The sequence below is a fragment of the Hemiscyllium ocellatum genome, chromosome 28, assembly GCF_020745735.1.
Source record: "Hemiscyllium ocellatum isolate sHemOce1 chromosome 28, sHemOce1.pat.X.cur, whole genome shotgun sequence".
Classification (NCBI taxonomy): domain Eukaryota; kingdom Metazoa; phylum Chordata; class Chondrichthyes; order Orectolobiformes; family Hemiscylliidae; genus Hemiscyllium; species Hemiscyllium ocellatum.
The window spans coordinates 13,327,477-13,351,780 of NC_083428.1; the positions used below are offsets into that span (position 1 = coordinate 13,327,477).

The 24,304-nt window shown below is 41.2% G+C and overlaps 1 protein-coding gene across 1 annotated transcript in view; it reads right to left on the reverse strand.

Moving 5' to 3' along the window:
• Positions 1-3,271: 3,271 nt before the first annotated feature.
• The window catches only part of LOC132829125 (guanine nucleotide-binding protein subunit alpha-11-like), an 85,694-nt gene continuing 64,661 nt past the window's right edge, over positions 3,272-24,304 (reverse strand). The window contains exons 5-7 of the mRNA XM_060846447.1: positions 24,034-24,163; positions 14,523-14,676; positions 3,272-8,172 (exon numbers count right to left, since the gene is read on the reverse strand). Coding sequence (XP_060702430.1) covers positions 7,985-8,172; positions 14,523-14,676; positions 24,034-24,163 — 472 coding nt within the window. The 3' untranslated portion in view covers positions 3,272-7,984. The remainder of the gene's footprint in view (positions 8,173-14,522; positions 14,677-24,033; positions 24,164-24,304) is intronic.

The window sequence follows — 24,304 nt, forward strand, 5'->3', positions numbered from 1 at the left end:
TGGTTTGTTCTTGCCGTTTCCGGGTGTCAGTTTCAGCTGTAGTAGTTTGTATGTGGGATCCAGGTCGATGTGTCTGTTGATGGATGTTCTTACCGTTTCCGGGTGTCAGTTTCAGCTGTAGTGGTTTGTATATGGGGTCCAGGTCTATGTGTCTGTTAATGGAGTTTGTGGATGAATGCCATGCCTCTAGGAATTCCCTGGCTGTTCTCTGTCTGGCTGGTTTCAATTAGCTGTCATTTAGGGTTAAGAAAGGCCAGCAAAGAGAGCATTGCAGAGGCCAATCTTCAAAATCATATTGATGTAGATGTGAGATACATCAGCAGACGGTGAAGAGAGAATCAGAGAAAAGCAGCCATACAGAGATGAAAGAACATGGAGGGTAAGCCGATGGAACTGAGCTCGCACTATACTAAGGCTCTCCATCTGAGATGGTAGTCTCAGAGGTTGATGAAGTCGAGGGTTGTTTGGAAAGGATGGCTTTGGTTTTTGTGAGATTTTGTTGTAGGAAGTTTACGTTTTAATGTCAACCATCCCGGGCTTCAACCAGAATTCAACCTTGAAAATAACAGTCCATTACACTAAAGTAGTGGACAGCAGTGCTGCGAATGGGGTAAGAAATTCTAGCTAAGATTAACAAGCCACTCTGTCATAGAAGCTGAGCCTAAGGAACAAAACAATACAGTGCATTTAAGTCTCCAGGATTACAATTCAGTCTTGCCAAAGTATAACTCTTATTTCAACTTGTTGCAGGATTTACCATGACATGGGATTGAATGGAAAGAGCAGAATATGAAAATATCATTTCACAGAGATTGTGCAGCTGCCTAATGGTTACGTTAGTAATGATTGAAAGATCATCTCTGAAAACAATGCAAACTAGTATGAAACACAGATATTTACTAAAGTAATGAAATATATGCTTACATGATTTCATAGTGTAGAATGATTTGGAGGAGCTGGTGTTGGACTAAGGTGGACAAAGTTAAAAATCACAACACAATTCTGTGTCTTATGGTCCTGCTCCACAACCACCTGATGAAGAGGCAGCGCTTTGAAAGTGCTTCCAAATAAACCTGTTGAACTATAGCATGGTAGTGTTGTGTGATTTTTAATAATGTAGAGTGGAATACATAACTGTAGAAGGTGATTAAGTTTCTCATTGCAATCATGTCTTCATGCAACACAAATTGGTGAGGTGTAAAATGCCAGAAAAAGTATATCTACGAATATCATCATAGCACAGACAGCTACCTTAATGATTTAGAACAACATGCATTGGACAGCCAGTTGATTCCAGTGCCATTGTCTCATAAAGAAAGCAGAACTCTGAATCTGCGCACAGGTAAAGCAGGCATTTGTGGAGTCGGGTTTACAGGGAGAGTAGATTAGAGGGTCGGATGTCCAGAAGCCCTTCTTGATGTCCAGTCCATTGATCGACCACCGATTATCTTTAATCAAGAGAATCAAACCCTTGTCCCCCACCATAGCCAGCCCAATCCCTGGAGGTGACAAGTAGACTTACTGAGCTGTCCTGTTGCAGATGGCTTAATCCCAGCAGTGATGTGATGTGGCTCTCAAGTGCTCATTAATTAGCCATTTAAAGTCTTTATTTCACAGCATCATAGAATCCCTACGGTAAAAATAAGCACAACTGCAGTTAGGTGGTAGTGTGGGAGGAAAAAAGAGAAAGATGAAGAACAGGAGTGTCAGACATCCTATATATAAAAAAACACGAATGACAGAGGTTCTGTAAACTCTGAGAGGTGGCTCTGAGGAAGCCAGACTTGAATCAACTATGCATATTTAAATAAAGGGTGAGTTGGTAAAAGAGAAAAATAGAATCCCCACAGTGTGGAAGCAAGCTATTCAGGCCATCGGGTTCACACCAACCACCCAAAGAGCATCCCACACAGACCACTTCCCCCCATCCTTAACCTTATTTTCCCATGGCTAATTCAGCTAGCCTACACATCCCTGGATACTATGGGCAATTAAGCATGGCCAATTTACCTAATCTGCACAACTTTAGATTGTGAGAGGAAAACAAGAGCACCCAGAGGAAACCAAGCAGAAATGGGGAGAACTTGCTAACTCCACATGGCCAGTCACCTGAGGCTGGAATCAAACCTGGGTCCCTCGTGCTGCAAGGCAGCAATGCTAACCACTGTCGCCATGCCACCTAAATAGGTGGAGGTTGACAATGGACCTTTCTGCTTCTAACTCGATTATAGAGTCATAGAGACATACAGCACAGAAATATACTCTTCGGTCCATGCTGATCAGATATCCTAACCTAATCTAGTCTGATTTGCCAGCACTTGGCCCATATCCCTCTAAACCCTTCCTATTCATATACCCATCCAGATACCTTTTACATGTTGTAATTGTACCAGCCGCCACCACTTCCGCTGGCAGCTTGTTTCACACACACACACACCACCCTCTGAAAAAGTTGCCCTTTAGGTCGCTTTTAAATCTTTCCCCTCTCATCTTAAACTTATGCCCTCCAGTAATGGACTCCCCCACCCTTGGGAAAATACCTTGGCTATTCACCCTATCCATGTCCCTAATGACTTTATAAACTTCTATAAAAGGTCACCCCTCAGCCTGCAATGCTCCAGGGAAAACAGCTCCAGCCTATTCAGTCTCTCCCTATAGCTCAAGCCCTCCAATACTGACAACATCCTTGTAAAACTTTTCTGAACTTTTTTCAGTTTCATGACATCCTTCCGATAGCAGGGAACCCAGAATTGCATGCAATATTCCAAAAGTGGCCAAATCAATTTCCTATACAGATGCAACATGACTGCTCAACTCCCATACTCAGTGCACTGACCAATAAAGGCAAGCATACCTAAAGCCTTGCTCACTGTCTACCTGAAACTCCACTTTCAAGGAACCTGCACTCCAAGGTCCCTTTATTCAGCAACACTCCCCAGGACCTTACCATTAAGTGGATAAGCCATGCCCTCATTTGCCTTCTTCACTGTCCACTACACCTCTTGCACTAGAAGATGGCAGGGTTCAAACCCTGCAACAACCCACGAAATTTAATGCCCTTCCATCCTGTATGCTCACCACCAGCGAGGGCACTAGACCCCACCCACTACCACCACAGATAAAAAAAGCACGGGAAGTAAGTAAATCACGAAGCAGAGTTCAGGTCAGTCCAAACTTGGGTTTTGAAAACCTGCAAATTGGTAGAGATACAGCTAAGGGAAGTAAGGGTTACTTCAGTGTTGATGTCCTGGGAAAGAATGAGCTAAAATGATTTAAATATTTGTGAACTATTTATTTATAAAAATGTCAATTCTCTAAAATATAATCATAACATTGTTCATTCTCTTTACATCAAGCAATTCTGGTCCCCATTTCAGTGGCTAGTCTGAAAATGTATGGTTCACAGGTAATAGAATTTTTCAGAGATACAGTTGTTTGGTCACTTTGTACAGAAATACATTTAATCATGAATACAGAGGGAAATGTATACAAAACCACATATTATAAAATGTTCTGTATATTTAACCATATTTATATAATACACAGATTATTGCTTACATATTTATGACATGATTAAACTGAATTATAATTAATTAAATGATAATCCTTTCCTTGCAGTAATTATTTGTTATGCATTCCACAGGAAGACAGGCAGCTTAAAATTCTACTGTCAATGGTACCGGGCTAATTAAGGGAGCACCACCTGGCTATTTCAAAATTTCAGCCTTCCCACATTGAGTCAGTGTCACTAAAAGGACTTTATCTGCTGGGCTGAAACGTTCACAATCTAATTTAGAAGTTTTACAAGTTATCAAAAATGTTGAACACAATCAGTTCCATTAATATATCAATATGGAGAAGAAGATGGAGAAAGAAACAACAGCCTCAATACCTTACATTGTCATTTTAGTCGAGTGCATTTCACATTATATTCCTTTATCTTATTCTACCATTTGCAAATAGCAACAAGGTGCATTTATATGGTGCCTTCAATAGTTAAATTAATCAATCCTTTTTTATCATCCGTTTGGAAAAGATTCTCAGCACACCATATTCAAATAGTATGATCACAAACTGATGGCGGCTGGTGTAATTCTCAGTTGATCTTCTACGCCTTTGCAGCTGGCATGCACAATGTAATAACCATTTAATGTTCAATGGCTCTGTACTAAGAAGAAGGAAACTGGCACCGTTTCCGGCATGCTGTCTGCTGATTTCCCCACAGGAAGTGCAGCTAATTGAATAATAACAGGATCTGACTGGCATGTGAAGTTACTGCAGTCAAGTAAGAAATGAATAATCTGGACTATGCAGCTCAATGGTGGTTAGTGCCCATTGAACGATAGCTGGTGACAGAGTTGACACTTGCATGGACAGATGGCAGAGGTGAACAATTAATGTGAAATCACGAAAATTAGACAACAATCCCTAACTAAGTATAAAAATATTAAAGCCTGAAGCCACCTTTGGCCAGTTTTGAGAAGCTGAAACGATACTGCTCCTTTCTTTTGTCATAGAATGTTCCAGGAACAACTTGGCAAAGACCTGAGGCCTTTTGCTCACAGACTTCATGTTGCATTAATTATCGTCTTAAACCAAGATTGTGCAGATTTTGGCCTGTCACATCAATTGCTCACTCTAATCTATCAAAATTAATTCCTGTTTAATTTGATGATGTACAAAACAGGACTATCAAGAAGGTCTCAAACTTCAAAGAAGATTGAATCAGATATCTGGAAGAAAGCATCTCTTAAAGCACACATTATTCCTCGTTAAATACTAAAATCCAGAGTTACCAGTTCTTTAACGTTGTTTGCTTTTGTGAGCTAGTTTGAAAACAGTTCTCTTTACAGCATTTCTATCCTGGAAGCTTAGAAAAGTTTATTTAAGATGCAGTAAGATAGATAGTTAAATGCCTTCACTTAATGTTACATCGCTTTTGGATGTTGAAACAAACAAGCTTTGTGTTACCTTATGCTATTGCACCACTGCTGTCAATGGAACTGTAAGAACACGATGATACTTATTGAGATGTAACCCTTAAATGTTTTTGCTGCAAAAAAAAACTTACTCTGATTTTTGATGTGAAAATGCAAACTAAAGTCACCATCTAATCTGACCAGACCACAGGACCGCTTTCTCGTAAGAGAGAGGTAACTGGTGATGGTTTAATCTGAGAGGCACTACACCTCAGGCAAGGGAGGATCCTTCATGGTAATGTCAGCTGCACGGGAACCGAACTCACACTTTTGGCATTACTCAACATTGCAAACCCACTTTCCAGCCACAAGAGCTAACCAATCCCACTGGGATCAAGCTACAGGCATCATCAAATCAAACAGTACAGAAGAGATGGTTTGGAGGAACCGGTGTTGGACTGGGGTGTACAAAGTTAAAAATCACACATCACCAGGTTGGTGTGATTTGGTGTTGCGTGATTTTTAACTTTGTCCAGTGCAGAAGAGGCCCAATCAAGTCGGTACTTGCAAAGCGGTATGAAGGCTGATGCTATGGAGGCAAAAGCTAGTGACTGTAAATATCTGCCACCTGCTAATAATCCCAGCAGATAATTCAAGAGAAACATTTTCATCAGAAAACAATTACAATGTGGAACTTGTTAACACAAAAGAGCATCTGAGGCAATTTAAAAAAATGTTCATGGGATGTCATTGACCAGGCTAATATTTATTATCTCTCTCTAAATACCCAGAGGACAGTTAGTAGTTGACCACATGGCTGTAGGTCTGGGGTCACATACAGGCCAGACCAAGTAAGGACAACAGATTTCCTAATTGTTTTTAATGAACCAGATGGATTTTTATAATAATCAACACTGACTATATAATCACCATTGGGCCAGGCTCGTTTACACGCCAGATTTTTGTTAAATTCAAATGTCACCATCTTTCATGGTAGGATTCAAACACAAATCCTTCAGTCCAATGAGATTACCACAAGCCCAACTGTCTCCTCTATAGATGTGTTTACAGGGTGTGTGATAAAAAAAGTGATAAACTTACCCACGGTACAGTTACCAACTGTGTACAAGGTGTTACAACGCATTGATGTCAGATGACATGAAACCGGACTCTGGGTTGAGAGGATTTCATGCCTCTTTCACCATCCTCTGTTTACAGTGTGTTCAATGTAATCTGTTGCTGTTCACACACAATAGTGTGACTTTACACCTTACCAGAAAAGGAAGGTGGATAAACAAATGAGGGTTCAGAGAATTAGGTAAAGTCGGGGGAGGGAAAGAAGCAACGGGCGCACAAATACTGGCACAAAATTGCCACTTGGGCCAAAATGTATCTTTTTGCCTTGCACAGCATTTTGTGTGACACCTGTAGCCCAGGTCCATGTGATTCCACATGCTTCTGGAATGTCAATTGACAATGGCGGCAGTTGAAGTAGAGAAAAGGAGGCTAGCTGAACTGTCTCAAGAGCTGTCCTTATTTTCATTCGCTGGTCCAGAATCCAGAGTTGACATGCTGCCAAACATTGGCTCTACAGCACTTCAGAATCTTCAGTTTGCATGGACTACAACTGAGTTGGTCACCACTTTAGCTCTTCACAAAGGAAGTTGTTGACATTTGACAATTTATCTGCCATGGTTGCCAAACTTCCAGATTTCCCCTGGTGTCTCCAAGAATTAAAGATTAATCTCTAGATCACTGCTGCAAAGCAATATGAGGGGAAGACCAGGGGGTCAATGGAAAAAAATTTTTTTCATTTTCTTTCAAAACTTAGTTCTAGAGGTATTGGAGATGGGGAGAAAAGGCTGTTTGACCGACATTGAGGTATCTCCCAGGTAAAAGACTTCGTGTTGTACAATTTCTGTTAGATGCATCAAAGTGGGGCACTGTGAGAATGGCCCCATTAGGTAGTCAATGTGGGAGTGTGGAGGGTTGCCATCATATTATGGATCCTGTAGATCCATAGAACTGTGTACTAGAGCAGAAAGTAGAGCTTAGGCACTGCTATTCACCAAATTGGAGCTGCACGGTGTAGTAACAATGCAATATTGGGTACTGACAGCTTTCTAAAGACCTTGGCTATTTACCCTATTCCTATCCCTTATAGAAGTTCATAAAATCATGAGGGGCATGGATAGGCAGAATAGCCAAGATTTTTCCCCAGGGTAGGGAAGTCCAAAGCTAAAGGGTATAGGTTTAAGGTGAGAGGGGAAAGGTTTAAAGGGGTCCTCAGCGGCAACTTTTTCACGTAGAGGGTGGTGTGTGTATGGAATGAGCTGCCAGAAGAAGTGGCGGAGGCCGGTACAATTACAACATTTAAAAGGTATCTAGATGGTACATGTATAGGAAGGGATATGAGCCAAATGCTGAGAAATGGGACTCTATTAATTTAAGATACCTTGTCAGTTGGGCTGAAGGATCTGTTTGCATGCTGTATAGCTCTGTGGCTCTACATTGACATGAAGACACCATACAAACATTGCACATTGCCTGCCTACAAACTGTGAGTGACATTCTTTCCCCCTGGCCTTCTCACATACTGGGGTATAGCCCTTTACTGCTGATTCTGCAATCAGTCAGTCACTGTTCAAACTCTCATTTCTGAATGCGAAAAAGCAGTGGAACAACCCAGGCTTTAAAAACATATTTCAGGACATTGTGATGGTCAAACAATTGCCTTAGCAAATGCAGAATGCAACATAATAATTTCTTTTTTAGTTCGCCATCGCACCTTGGTTGACCTTCTGTCGGGCTTTTGTTGCTCTCTGGGGTGCACATTAATATATTCAAGAAAATATTTCCAGAAATGTCTTGTTTTGGTATTAGGTACTTTTCAAACTGGTGCTCTAACAGCGTAAAGAGCCTCATCCCATTGCTGGGAGCATCAGTCTGTATTTGTTTGAGGAATTTTGCTAATGTTCTCAGCTGTGCTGCATGGGAGTGGGGGTTAAAATTCCCATTTTTGCCTCTTTAAGGGGCAATGGTCACTGGAATCTCTTCATGTCTGACTACAATAAGTCCAGTTCTTCCAGGCTCCGCAATAAGACTGTGTCCCTGACGTCCATAAAAACCTTACGGATATTCTCCGTGTCTGTGGCACAGGTGAAGTGCCAGTAGATTTTTCGCTTCTCTTCGTTTTGCCTCAGGTACATTTTTAAAATAAAGTTCATGGCGGCGGAAGCATTTCTTCTGGCACCTGAAGACAAAGAAAGGTCACATTTATGTCAAACCAGAGTTCAGGTCAACTCAAGCATGGAAGAAAGTAAGAGACATTCAATACTATTTCCTGAAGGAGGGTCACTGGACTTGAAACATCAACTCTGAATTATTTGAATATCAGGACCCAGTTATTTCACTTAGAAGGGAATTCATTTCCAGTGGAGGAGGCCACTTGGCCCATCCTATCCATGCTGGTTTTTTCCAAGATCTAACTAGCAGCACTTCCCTGCTCTTACCCTAATTGCCGTTCTGATTTCCTCCCTCAATTATTATCGAACTCCCTTTTGAAAGTTACTCTGCAACCAAAACAACTCGTGGCACAAAATTACTCCTTCTCATCTCCCCTCTGGCTAGCATCCTTAAGCCTGAGCCTTCCGATTACTAAATTCCCTGTCCATGGAAACAAATTCATCTATTAAATCATAGAATTATAGAGCTGTACAGCATGGAAACAGACCTTTTGGTCCAACTCATCCATCCTGACTAGATATCCTAAATAAATCTCATCCCATTTGCTAGTATTTGGCCCATATCCCTCTAAACCGTTCCTATTCATATATCCATCCAGATGCCTTTTAAATGTTGTAATTGTACCAGCCTCCATCACTTCCTCTAGTAGCTCATTCCACACATGCACCCTCTGCATCAAAATGTTTTCCCTTAGGTCCCTTTTAAATCTTTCCTTTTGCACCTTAAAACTATGCCCTCTAGTTTTGGACTCCACTAGCTTGGGGAAAAAACCTTGGCTGTTCACTCTATCTATACCCCGCATGATTGAGTGTCTAATGATAACCATAAATTTAATGGGGGAAAACACATCTGGTTCACAAGTGCCCATTAAGTAAGGAAATCTGCCACCCTTACCTGGTCTGGCCTACATGTGACTCAAGACCCACAGCGATGTGGTTGACTCTTAACTGCCCTCTATGCAATTAGGGATGTGCAATAAATACTGGCCTGGCCAGGAATGTCACCATCCTGTGAATGAATTATAAAAAAAAACTACTGTTTGTGGAAGAGAGTTCCAAACACCTATCACTCTGTGTGGAAGTACTTCCAAATGTTTCTCCTGATTGGTCTGGCCCTAATTCTGACACTATGCTCTCTAGTTGTTGAATCCTCAACCAGTGGAAATGGCTTATCTTTATCCACCCTGTTTTTTTTTCCCCATTATCATCTTGAAGATGTCGATCCCTTAACTTTCTACATTCTAAAGATTCAAGCCTACTTATATACACAGCATTTTTACTGTATTTTCACTAACAAAATACACGTGACAATAAATAAATCAAATCAAATTTGTATAAATTCTCCTCAGGTATGCATAAGTGAAGTCTGGTTGTTCGAGCTGGCAAAGAAATGACGTACTGGTATCCAGAATCAGGGATCACAATCTGAGCATATGGGATAGGACTGAGATGAGGCAAAGTTTTTTCACTCAGAGAGGTGAATCTGTGAATTCTCTATCATTTGAGGCCAAATCATTGCATGACCAGGTAAGGACAGCAGATTTCCCTTCCCCAAGGACACTAGTGAGGCAGTTGAGTTTTCATAACAATGACTTTTTGATTAGCGTTCAACTTCTGATTCCAGAGTTTAATTGAATTCGAATTCTGCCACGATGGGAATTGAAGCCAGGTCCCCAGAACAATACCTGGCTCTCTGGATTACTACTTCAGCAATACCACTACACTCTTGTCCCCACAGTCAATAGATGTGAAGCTGGAAAAGCACAGCAGGTCAGTCTATATCCAAAGGGCTGGAAAGTCAATGTTTTGGGCCGAAACCCTTTGTCAGGACATGTGTCTCCATCTTTGGAGGATCCTAAGTGACAACTTCTGAATGGTTACACGGTTGCAGAAACAACATATTCTGCAAAGAAATAGCAGCGCTGTCCTCCCATGAATGTTGTTGCTGACTCAAGAACAACATATAGTATCTCTAATATTGTAAACTTTTCCAAGGCACTACACAGGAATATAATGAAACATGTTACACCGAATCACATATAGAGGCAATAGGAGAGGTAACCAGAAACCTGGAGACAAAGGTAGGCTTTAAGAAACATCTTAAAAGGAGGGGAGAATGAGAGAAAAGCATGGAGTTTTAGGAAGTGAACTCCACTGCTTAACGCCTAGGAGGTTTAGGGTACCACAGCTGCCAATTGTGCAGCAATAAAAATTAAGAAAGCATAGGGGTGGCACGGTGGCTCAGTGGTTAGCACTGCTGCCTCACAGCACCAGGGACCCAGGTTCGATTCCAGCCTTGGAGGTGACTGTGTGGAGTTTGCACATTCTCCCCGTATCTGTGTGGGTTTCCTCCCACAGTCCAAAGATGTGCAGGTTAGGTGAATTGGCCATGCTAAATTGCCTGTAGAGTTGGGTGCATTAGTCAGGGGTGAATGTAGGGGAATGGGTCTAGGTGGGTTTCTCGTCGGAGGGTCGGTGTGGACTTTTTGGGTTGAAGGCCCTGTTTCCACACTGTAGGGAATCTAATCTAATCATAAGAGCCCAAAATTTGAAGAACTCAGATCTTGGAGAGAAAGGGCCATCTGCATCAAATGGAACACCAAGTTACTACCACAATCTTTCAATTTTAAACAATTCATTTGTGGGATGTGGGCATCACTGGCTGACTAGGATTTAGGACCTGTCCCTAGCTGCCCTGGTGAAGGTGGTGGTGAGCTGCCTTCTTGAACTACTACAGGTCACCTGCTGTAGGTTGACTTATGATCCATTAGGGAGGGAACTCCTGAATTTTGACCCAGCGACAGTGAAGAAACAGCTTTATATTTCCAAGTTAGGATGGTGAGTGGCTTGGAGGGGAACTTGCAGGTGGTGGTGTTCCCATGTATCTGCTGCCCTTGTCCTTCTAGATGGAACTGGAGGCTGACATATCAGTCCCTATTGTTCACTTATGTCAGCTAGGATGTTTACTTTCATTTTAAAAGAGGAGGTGGCGCATTACTCTGCTTCTAACCCTGAGCCATATCTGTCCTGGTAGTGCTTGTTGGATGCAATGTAAAAAGAGCTTTACTCTATCTAACCCTGTACTATAATTAGGGGTGGTAAACTATGGAATAAATTAACATCTGCTCCACAATCCCAGAAAATGATTAATTTATGATCCATAAATTCTTGCCTTTGTTGAATGATTCAGACTCTGGATTGTTGATGGACTTCTATTTAAATTGTTTTGTTTCTGTTCAATTAGAGGTAGCATGGTGGCTCAGTGGTTAGCACTGCTGCCTCACAACACCAGGGACCCAGGTGCAATTCCACCCTTGAACAATTGTGTAATCTCCAGACAGTCAGTCATTCGCCTTGGGTTTTCTCTAGGTGCTCTTGCTTCTACCCACAGCCCAAGGATGTTCAGGTTAGGTGGATCGGCCATGCTAAATTCTCCATAATGTCCAAGAATGTATAGGCTAGGTGGACTAGCCGTGGGAAATGTGTTGCTGGAAAAGTGCAGCAGGTCAGGCTGCATTCAAAGAGCAGGAGAATCGACATTTCGGGCAGGAGCCCTTCTTCAGGGCTCATGCCCGAAACATCGATTCTCCTGCTCTTTGAATGCGGCCTGACCTGCTGCGCTTTTCCAGCAACACATTTTTCAGCTCTGATCTACAGCATCTGCAGTCCTCACTTTCTCCTAGCTATGGGAAATGCAGGTTACAGGAATAGGGTGGCCCAAGTGGGATGCTCTTCAGAGGGTCAGTGTGAACTTGATGGGCTGAATGGCCTACTTCCATACTGAAGGGATTCTACAATTTTTGATATTGTTAATATGTTAGCCTTATTCCAGGTAGTCCTCACCTCTGCAATGTATAAAATATGTGTATAATATTATATATTTTATATACACACCTTGGCATCAGATTAAAAGTCATTTCTTCTGAAAAGAAAATGATACCATGGAGTTCCTACAATTTAATTCTGCTCTCAGTGCTGTTAGAGTGAATTTAGAGTATAAGGGTTAAATGGAGATTGCTATAGTGAAGTAAAGAGCAGACATCAATTAATGAGCTTTGTACTAGAAGAACTTTATGTATCCTGGAGGTTAGTGACAGCAGGAACTTTTAGGAACCTTGTACAAATAGGAGATAATGTTAACAAAAACATTCCTTGCCTTCCTGAAAGGGGAGATTTGGAGACCTGGATTATTTGTTAAATCTCTTGTCTTTTAGAATGAACATGTTGATTCAGTTCTTTCATATGTAAATCGCAGAACATTTAAAAGTTACATTCTCAAATGAATTTTAACAATTGGTGTCATGTCGGCCCAGATAATGCACAAAGTCTGGTTGAAGATTTGTAGCTCGGGTGTCCGTTGTTGTGGTTCTGTTCGCCGAGCTGGAAGTTTTTGCTGCAAACGTTTCATTCCCTGGCTAGGGAACATCATCAGTGCTATTGGAGCCTCCTGTGAAGCGCTGCTTTGATGTTTCTTCCGGTATTTATAGTGGTTTGTTCTTGCCGCTTCCGGGTGTCAGTTTCAGCTGTAGTAGTTTGTATGTGGGGTCCAGGTCGATGTGTCTGTTGATGGATGTTCTTGCCGCTTCCAGGTGTCAGTTTCAGCTGTAGTGGTTTGTATATTCAACCAGACTATGCATTATCTGGGCCGACATGACACCAATTGTTAAAATTCACTTGAGAATGTAACTTTTAAATGTTCTGCGATTTACATATGAAAGAACTGAATCAACATGTTCATTCTAAAAGACGAGAGATTTAACAAATAATCCAGGTCTCCAAATCTCCCCTTTCAGGAAGGCAAGGAATGTTTTTGTTAACATTATCTCCTATTTGTACAAGGTTCCTAAAAGTTCCTGCTGTCACTAACCTCCAGGATACATAAAGTTCTTCTAGTACAAAGCTCATTAATTGATGTCTGCTCTTTACTTCACTATAGCAATCTCCATTTAACCCTTATACTCTAAATTCACTCTAACAGCACTGAGAGCAGAATTAAATTGTAGGAACTCCATGGTATATATACAAACCACTACAGCTGAAACTGACACCCGGAAGCGGCAAGAACATCCATCAACAGACACATCGACCTGGACCCCACATACAAACTACTACAGCTGAAACTGACACCCGGAAGCGGCAAGAACAAACCACTATAAATACCGGAAGAAACATCAAAGCAGCGCTTCACGGGAGGCTCCAATAGCTCTGATGATGTTCCCTAGCCAGGGAACGAAACGTTTGCAGCAAAAACTTCCAGCTCGGCGAACAGAACCACAACACCAGATAATGCATTTAAGGTATGAGCTCAACATGTTCATTCTAAAAGGTGAGAGACTTACCAAACAATCCAGATCTTTTTCAATACATAATTTCAGTTACATCACACTGTAAACTTTTGCTATAAATTCTGTGTCTTACGATCTTATACTCCACAACCATCCGATGAAGGAGCAGCACTCCAAAAGCTAGTGCTTCCAAATAAACCTGTTGGGCTATAACCTGGTATTGTATGATTTTTAACTTTGCACACCCCAGTCCAATACCGGCATCTCCAAATAGAGACGAGGATGTGAGACTGATAAAGACTGGGGAAAACAGCAATGGACCTAGAATAGACAGTTTGTTTCTTATGTGTATATGAAGCAAGACTGGAATTGGGTAAGGAGATGCCTGTGGCGAAAGTTTCTCATTCTTTCTGTAGCCTTCAGAGCTTGTGCTGATCTAACTGTGTTGATACTCACCCTGCGCTGCTTGAATAAACCATATCATAAACCTATACTCAGTCTCCAGTGATTGATGACTAGAAGTTACCACAAAAGTGCCTTAATTGTATTTCAGTTCTCAGTTAGGAATATTGGATAAAGGAGGTATAATGGGGAGACAATAATAAGGACATTTCTGAAATAGCCATCCCAAACACTGTAAAGCTGCTTGAGAAGTTTAAAGGCAGAATTTTCAATACTGAGCAAATTCCTCAAGACCACAAACTCACTTCAATATAAAAGGCACTGTTGCTCACAATTTTTACTCTGGAGTTGGTAGGGAGGCGATTGAATCATACCTTGCCAGCCCCAGAAGATGCCTAAAAGATTCATCTCAACTCTTTGGAACATTGTTCTAGTAGATTAAAAGCTATTAGACCTTCTAATCCATTACCCATATCTCCTTCTACCAACTTATGCCTTTACCCACTCCCATGTCTCTTCATATGTGCCATGCTCTCTGCATTCAGCAGGACATCTTTCACTTTCACCTCAATGAGCATAAATATCGACTTATTTTAAAAAAAGCAAAGCAATTACACAGTGAGGACTCACACAAAGAAAGGAAGAAAAAGCCAAGTTATTTATTTACTTACCATCAAATTCATGAAAATAGTCTCCTAAATGTGATCTAAGAATCTTCTCTTCCAAAATATCCTTTTTATTCAAGAAAAGAATCATTGATGAATTCACAAAGCAGTCAGACTTCAAAATAAAATGGAAAAGAGCAAGACTCTCCTTCATTCGATTCTGCAACAAAGAAAACTCCGATCAAATAGAGAATACTTTCAAATTTCAATTTTGAAATTGCTCCCCTTTCATTTTGTTATCCATAAGTGTGGAAGGGTTAATAATTATTTGAGTTCAATAAGGACCATGCACTGTGATGATGCCAAGAAGACTTGGTGGGAGAATAAAGGAGGATCTGGTAGGGGTCAGAACTATGGAATGGCACAACAGCGTTTGCAGCATGTCAAGCCTTTGTGTATAAGCTGGATAGCATGCTGGCTCAGTGGTTAGCACCACTACCTCACAGCGCGAGGGACCCAGGTTCAATTCCCACCTCGGGTGACTGTGTTGAATTTGCACATTCTCCCTGTGTCTTATGGGTTTCTGCTGGGTGCTCCTGTTTACCCCCACAATCCAAAGATGTGCAGGTCAGGGGAATTGGCCATGCTAAATTGCCCATGGTGCATTAGTCGGGGTAAATATAGAGTAGGGAAATGAGTCCGGATGGATTATACTTCGGAGGATCGGCGTGGACCTGTTGGATCGAAGGACCTGTTCCCATACTGTAGAGAAGCTAAGCTAATACTGGTACACAGGTGCAGAAATGCAATGATCTACATCTTGTTTGTTCTACATGACTCTTCTCGTTAGATCAGAAATTGGCTACTCATATGTACATAGACCACTTGAGCCCCTAAAGAACCCTCGTATTTGGAAGATATGGATGGCATCCAGTACAATATGCTGATCAATGTGGGATCTAAAAGATTTAATTCAGTGCCCAACTCAATGAGGGAAACAGGCTGGTAACACAGAGGAGTGCAAAGGAAATAGAAACTTCAGATTGCTGAGGACAGCAAACACCAAAGTGAACTTGTGTCAACACCAACATTGAATGACACAAAGAATTTCAGATTTGATAAGAAATGGACTAAAACAGAAGAAATTTTCAGCTCCAAACTAGAGATATAAGCTGCACTATGAGGTGTGGTTCTATGGGAGGGGTGCTGAGTCCAAGTTCAGCCAGTGAGTGAACAAACATTGGAAACTGGCTAAGTCAAAACCTGATGTAAAGGGGAAACTTTAAATGACACAGACTTTCAGGCTAGAAGAATGAGAATTTTAAAAACAAGTTTCAGCTCAGATTGGCTGTTTTGCCATAGTATGTGCAGAACATGATGCCTTCTATATCAAAGTGGGTTTGTGGACATGAGGAATCAATATTGATTACTCTGCCTTTAGACTTCCCATAATGTCAGCACACAAGTACACAGACACAGCTTGGCAGTGGAACAAAGATGGCACTGCCTGGAACAAAGATGATACTGCCCACATAATCACAGTGCAGGACAGAATCAAACATCTGAGAATCCATTCACTGAAATCAACACCTATGAAATTTAAAACCTCAAAAGATGTCCTCAGGTGTTTAGATTATGCAAAGAAGTGTTGCTCTGATTTTATTGAAAGTTTCACAGCCATTTTTACATTCAGGCCAATTACTCCATTTCGGAAGACTTCAGTCCAGCTAGGAAAGGCAGGAAAACCACCAGAAAAGCCACAAAAGGCAGATAAACATATATTATAACTGTGAAAGTCAGGAATCTTCCTGTACAGCTACAAAAGTGCAGAATCCTCCATTAAAAGGTGCAAAGAGCAGAAAAATCCTCCAGAACAGCCATGTTCAAGTAAACGTGTTGCTGGTTAAAGCACAGCAGGCCAGGCAGCATCTCAGGAATAGAGAATTCGACGTTTCGAGCATAAGCCCTTCATCAGGAAGGGCTTATGCTCGAAACGTCGAATTCTCTATTCCTGAGATGCTGCCTGGCCTGCTGTGCTTTGACCAGCAACACATTTTCAGCTGTGATCTCCAGCATCTGCAGACCTCATTTTTTACATGTTCAAGTAAACCTCAATTACTGCAATACAGAAATCTTTAAAGACATTAAAATATGTTATCGCATTAAAAGAGCGTAGCATCAGAAATGGTGCTCCCTGAAAGATTTAATTTCAAGATGGGCCAAACAGAACAGGAGATATAGAATAGCTTCTAAACTGAATACTAAGTCAGAAACTGAACAAGTAAATACAATTCTGCGCAGAATTGTGATTACAGCAGATATTATTAGTGTCTAAAAGCTGTTCATTTTCAAGGATACTAAATCCTTGGTTTTTTCGCAAGAGGGGTCATAAACAGGCCAGGCTCTGAAACCGTTTGATACAGAGATGTAAACAGACAAGTCTTTACGCCAAAACTTTTATGTTTTTAAAAGTAACCTGTATAAGTCAAGGGGGCGTGGTGAGCTCTCTATCTGGTCAGTTCAGGTCAGAACTAGTTAGGGTGTTCAGCAGTGGACGGTGTGGAAACAGGCTGCTAGGCTCTCTCACCTCCTGCCCTTCTAAGCCTTTGACTTGCAAGCGTCTGTTTCATTTTTACTGTGTTCTAGGGGTTTGCTTATTGGTACTGTTGTGTATATTCACAACAGCATAATTAAGTCTGGTTTCGATAGACTGAGTTCTGTAGGGGTTCTTTGTTCCGTTCTTCCTGTTTCATTGCATAATCTTGTGAATAGTTTTGTCTGTTTTAAAACCTGACAGTCAACCTATCTAACTTACACAAGTAGTTTTCACTGCACACTTACAGAAATAAATAACAAAGTTATGGTCTGGGCTTTAGAATGTTTTAAGTGGTCTGGCCTAGTCCAGAACAGACTGGGGCCTCTTTTTGGGATTTTAAACAGCGAGTGGTAGATGCTAGTGTCTTTATTCTGGGTGTTGCTTTGGGTGGGTAGACAAAGCTTGGGATACTAATGGCTCTTTCAGTTGTCAAGAGTTTTCTGAAAGTGGATGCGGTGACTTTGGAAGTTTTGCAAAAGGTGAATAAAACCAAGCTGCAGGAATTAGCAGATAAACTGGGGTTGGAGCTATCTCCTTCTGTGAGGAAAGCAGAGGTAACTACAGCAGTAGCTCAGCATTTAAACTTGCCAGAGAAACCCTCAGAATCTAAAGAGATGGCAAGAATTCAATTGCAAAACAAGCAGCTTGAGTTTGAGGTGAGAGATAAGGAAAAGGCAGCAGAAATGAAACTGTTTGAGTTACGGTTAAAAGCAGAAGAGAGGGAAAAAGAGCAGCAGAGGAGAGAGAAAAAGAGAGCACATTTGAACCTCAGGAATTGACACTTAAAAAGAAAAGTCAGCTTAAAAGGCTGGAAATAAAAGCTGAAGGTAACCTTAGCAAGGAAGTAATAAAAACTCATGTGAAAGAGGAGAGAGTTAAAACAGAGAGATTAGCAGCTGAAGGGGCTAATGATTATGAGCTGGTACATAAAACATGGTTTGGCTTTCAGAATCAATTTCAGTCCATGAGGGGTACAAGTTGGCACAAAAAGAGAAATCCTCACGCGGAAAGGGAAAGGTAGATCTCGGTGAAGATCATAAGGAGAATTTACAACAGGGTAAAAAGAAACCCTTGTCGGGGGACAAAGAAGTTAAAAAGCTCCAGTGTTTGCATTGTTATAAAGTGGGCCACACGAAATCACCGTTGGTAGACTAGGAGAAAGCCAGATGTAGGAAAACCGGACAAGCCTGGGAGTTTTGTTGGACTGATAACATAAAGCACAAGCTAAGTTAGACAACTGCCACAGAGTGTACAAGATGATCAGAGGTTGGTTAAGGAGGAAGTGCCAGATCTGCTTAAAAAAATATACATGTGATGGTAGAGCTTATTCACATAGGCCAGGAGTAGCAGGTAAAGAGGTTACAATATTAAAAGACACAGGATCCTCTCAGCCTCTGGTGTTGAAGGATGAGGAGATATGTACTTCTGAGGGACTATTGCCAGAAAAGGTGCTGTTAACAGGAATTTATGATGAGACAAGAAATGCTCAGTTATGTAAAGTGAGGCTAGAGTGCCCAGAGAAGAGTGGAGAATTTGTGGTAGGAGTAGTGGACAAACTCAGCTCCAGGAATACAATTTGTCCTTGCAAATGATATAGCTGATTCACTGGTAGGCGTGCTGCCTAAACTAGTTGAAAACCGTGGAGACTCAAACAAAGGAAGAAATGCAGGGTGTTTATCCAGGGATCTTCCCAGATTGTGTGGTCACAAGAGCACAGAGTCACAAGCTGAAGCAGGACAGACCAAGTGGCACAGATAAGGAAGCTGACATAGTTTTATCAGGAACATTTTTGATCAGATAAGTGGGACAGAACAGGAGCAAATAGGTAAACATGCAAGTATCTTTAGCGCTGCTAAGCTTATTGAATTGCAGCAAAAAGATGAGGATTTTTTTTGGAGTGGAAGTAAGGCCATTCGGCCCATCGAGTCCACTCTGCCATTCAATCATGGCTGATGGGCATTTCAACTCCACTTTCCAGCATTCTCCCCGTAGCCCTTAATTCCTTGAGACAACAAGAATCTATCAATATCTGCCTTGAAGACATTTAGCGTCCCGGCCTCCACTGCACTCTGCAGCAATGAATTCCACAGGCCCACCACTCTCTGGCTGAAGAAATGTCTCCGCATTTCTATTCTGAATTGACCCCCTCTAATTCTAAGGCTGTGTCCACAGGTCCTAGTCTCCTCGCCTAATGGAAAAATTTCCTAGCATCCACCCTTTCCAAGCCATGTATTATCTTGTACGTCTCTATTAGATCTCCCCTTAATCTTCTAAACTCCAATGAATACAATCCCAGGATCCTCAGCCATTCCTCATATGTTAGACCTACCATTCCAGGAATCATCAGTGTGAATCTCCGCTGGACACGTTCCAGTGCCAGTATGTCCTTCCTGAGGTGTGGGGACCAAAACTGGACACAGTACTCCAAATGGGGCCTAACCAGAGCTTTATAAAGTCTCAGTAGCACAATGGTGCTTTTATATTCCAATCCTCTTGAGATAAGTGACAACATTGCATTCGCTTTCTTAATCACGGACTCAACCTGCATGTTTACCTTTAGAGAATCCTCGACTAACACTCCCAGATCCCTTCTTATCGGCACCCTGTTTCATTGTGTTCTGCGATACTTTTAAATGCTGTCTAGCCAACTCCCAGCTCTATTTAATTGTTCTCTAAAATTTGACACATAATCGAAATGGGTGGTCTCTGAATTCTGACTTATTAATTTCTCTTTAATCAATTTTAACGGTCTTAAATCACAAATTCACAATTTTGCAATTGGGGATAAGGTATTGGCGCTACTTCTAGTAATTGGTGAACCTTTGAAGCCAGGTTTAGTGGACCTTATCAAATTGAGAAGAAGTTGAGTGAGGTGAACTAGCTGATAAGGACTCCAGACAATCCTTACATGAATATTCTCAAAAGGTATTTCGTTAGGGAAGGAAAGCAAGAGGAGAAGGTGTTAATGATTACAGCACAGAAGGAAGAGCCAAGTTCCAAGGATTCTGAATGGGACATTCCTCAAATCAAATTGGACAATGAGGAAGTTGTCAAAAATTGGGATAACGCATTGAGTTACCTTCCACAAGAAAATCAAAATGACCTAAAAGAGTTATTATTATCACATGGGGAAGTACTGACTTAGTTGTGCATGATGTAGAGATAGGAGGCGCTGTTCTGATTAAGCAACATCATTGTAGGCATGACCCTCTAACGTCGGCACAGGTTCAGAAGGAGATAGAGTGCATGCTCCAAGATGGCATAATCAAAGTGAGTTACATTGAATGGAGCTTACCTACAGTCATGGTGCCAAGACCATGTGGTACCCAACGGTTATGTATGGACTGTCGCAAAGTCAACTCCATTACAAAGACTGATGCATATCCAATTCCGCGGTTGGAGGACTGTGTCAAAAATGTGGGACAAGCAACTTACATTTCTAAGTTGGAATTGTTCAGAGGCTACTGGCAAGTACCTCTGTCAGAGAGAACAAAGGCAATTCCAGCTTTCGTAACACCAAATGGACTGTATCAGTTTAAAGTCATGTCATTTGGTATGAAAAATGCTCCAGCCACATTTCAGAGACTGACTAACAAGGTCATTGCCGAGTTAACCAACTGTTGTTTACATTGATGACCTGGTGATTCATAGTCACTCAAGGAAGGAACATTTACAGCATTTATCAGATTTGTTCGATCAACTTTGGAAGGCAGGCTTGGTGGTAAACCCGGATAAAACTTAATTTGCCAAAGCCCAAGTTACCTTCCTGGGCCATGTTACTGAACATGGGCAAATGGCCCCAGGGGATGCGAAAATGAAAGAAATTGGGGAATTTCCCACACTGACCATGAAAAGGGCAGTATTACAGATTCTGGGATTGAGTGGAATTTACCGAAAGAGTGTGCCGGACTTGAGCAGTGTGGCTGCTTAAGTCACCAAATTGTTAAAAAAGGGCAAGACATTTCAGTGGACAGCAGACTGTCAAAAGGCATTTGACAGCCGAAAAACTGTGTTAACCACTGCCCCAGTATTAGCCACACCGGATAACACAAAGCCTTGTGCATGTTTGAATGTTAATCATATCGTGTAGAGGTGTGTTTTAGACTAATAATCAGTTTGTTTTTGAATGGTTTTGAAAAATGAAGCCATCTTTTGATATTGATAGGTCATTTTTTTAAAAAGGGGGGAGGTTTCATAAGGCTGGTCCTTTTTTCTAAAAGCTGTTCCTTTTCTCAAGGCTACTGCGTCCTTGGTTTTCCAGAGGGGTCATAAACAGGCCGGGTTCTGAAACGGCTGGCTTTGATACAGAGGTGAAAGGCCATTTTGTTTTTACGCAAACAAATGAGTCTTTAGGGCAAAGCTTTTATGTTTTTAGAAGTAACCTGTATAAGTCAAGGTGTGTGGTCAGCTCTCTAGCTGGTCATTTCAGTCCAGAACGAGTTAGGGAGTTCTCCTGTTGGCTGTGTGGAAACAGGCTGTTAGACTCTCTCACCTTCTGCCCTTCTAACTTTGATTTGTAAGTCTTTGTTTCATTTTTACTGTGTTTTAGGGGCTTGCTTATTGGGACTGTTGTGTATATTCGCAACAGCATAATTAAGCATTCAAGGAACAGGAGATTCGACGTTTCGGGCATAAGCCCTTCTTCAGGAATGAAGAAGGGCTTATGCCTGAAACGTCGAATCTCCTGTTCCTTGGATGCTGCCTGACCTGCTGCACTTTTCCAGCAACACATTTTCAGCTCTGATCTTCAGCATCTGCAGACCTCACTTTCTCCTCCAACAGCATAATTAAGTCTAGTTTAGATAGACCGAATTCTGTAGGGATTCTTTATTCTGTTCTTTCTTTTCATTGTGTAATTTTGCGAATAAATTTTTGCCTGTTTTAAAACCTGGTAGTCGATCTTATTCTGGGTAACTTTCACTGTACACTTACCAAAACAAACTGCGAAGTTATGGTCTGGGCTGCCTGCTTAAGAATGTTTTGAGTGGTCTGGCCTAGTCCATAGCAATTGTTTGTAAAAGAAAGGATAGATGTGTTCAAAGAGAAACTGAAATCCTTTGACAATTAGTTCAACTTTAGAACTAATAAAATTCTTGAAAGAACAAGATTCCACAGAAAAAGACAATATCTAGGAAAGTTTATAAATGATTTCATTCATGATCTTTGCTGACGAGAGGTGTGATGCAACTATAGAGACTTAAAGTGATAATTCACAAGAAACTGAATTGTCATTCTTAATGTGGACATTGATAGAGTATTTGTATAGCTCACAACACCTTCTAGACTACCCTGTATATTTGCAACTTTCCCTTCAAGGAATGGTGCACCTGAAACTCTACATCTCTTTGTTTGATAACACTTCCCAGTGCCTGACCATTTACTGTATAAGTCCTGCCTAAAATGCAACACCACACATTTATCTAAATTAATCTCAGCCCATTGACCCATCTGATCACGGTCCCATTGTACTCGGAGGTAAAGTTTCTTCACTATCCATTTCCCTACCTATTTTGGTGCCTTCTGCAAACTTACTAAATATACCTCCTTTATGCACTGGTCAGAGGCCTCCAGTCTGAAAAGCAACCCTCTACCTCCATCACCCTCTGACTCCTACCTTGAAGCCAATTTGGTAGGAAATTGATGAGGTCCTCCTGGATCCCATGTGACCTAACCTTATTAATCAGTCTACCTTGTCAAATATTTTGCGGAAGTCCATATAGACAACGTCTACCAATCTACATTCATCAGTCTTCTTTGTCACCTCTTCAAAAAACTCAATCAATTTAGTGAAACACAATTTCCCACACAGAAAGCCATCCAGGTTGTCTTTAACTCTGCCTCAAATAACTTTGATTGCATCTTTATAAAATAAGAAATGCAAATCAAAAATCCATTTGTCTCTACTTCAGGAACCAAGTTTGTAAATAATGATAATACATTACAAAGTTTAAAAAGTTCTGAAGAGCATAAGCAAGGGATATAGGGAGAAACCTTTCTCCTCAATACAGAGGTTAATTAGCAGGTGTCACAGTTTTAACTTAAGTAGTAAGTGGGTTCAGTGGGGATTTGAGGGAAAATGTTTTCACCTGGTTATAAGTATCTGGAACTCATTGCCTAAAGGGGCATCAAGGCAAGAACCCTCAAGACAATTCAGAATTATGTAGATGAACACTTGAAATTCCATAGCTTACAATGCTGAAAGATTGGATGAAAACAGATGGGTGTTTGAGGACTTGCACAGACACAATGAACTGAAGGGTGCTGTAAGAACTCTATTATCACAGCGGCGATCTGGGATGGGTAGGTAGTTAGCTCAGTGATTGCATGGATGGTTGTTGTTTGGATTGGTGAGGTGGTTAAAGAATCAGATGGTGGGCTATTTGATTTAGCCTTGAGCTCATCCCTGCCAGGAAACCTGTCACTGCAACGAAATGCATGCGAAACTGACAAGGGTGGATCTCCAGTAATTACATTGTCTCGTCAATTATAAAATTGAATGGACAATAAAAATGTCAAGGAACCTCATTATAAAATAAATGTCACTGAAAACTATTTCAAATATTAAAGAGGAGTGACAAGGAACTACATTCCATACTCCCATTTGCTTAAGTTATAATCATATCAATATGCCCTCAAAGACTGTATTTAAACCAAGTTCAAGCTGCACCATATGTAAGAGCTGTTTGCAATAACCTGATTGCTGATGAAGGGTCTCCCCATTACCAGAGCACTGCAGGAATCCAAGAACATGTTGGCCATGAACTTCCATTAAAACCGAGTGGTCTCAAAAATCTGAAAAATCATATTTTGCATGCACTCGAATTTCGGATTCACAATGTCAGCTGCCAGGATACCTGCTGACAAGACAGACTTACAAAATGACCACATAGGAGTTAATTCCCAACAGTCCATAAAGGAAGCAGAGGTCTATGGCAAGGTAACTTCACACCATGTAGTCCCCAAGGATCGAAGGAATCTTACCTCATTCTCACTCTCTTCCAGGACTTGATCATATTCACTGAGGGAGGCCAGGAATATAACCGATATGACATTCTCAAAGCAGTGAATCCATTTCCTCCTCTCCGACTTCTGTCCTCCAACATCCACAATTCTAAGAGTTAGAGAAGGACAACTGGTTCAATCAGGCATAACAATAGATTGTGGTGTTCCAGAGAAAAGATCCAAACACATGCAAGTTATTATTGCTTTTAAAAATAGTCACAAAAATAAAAGTTTTAAATATGAATCATAG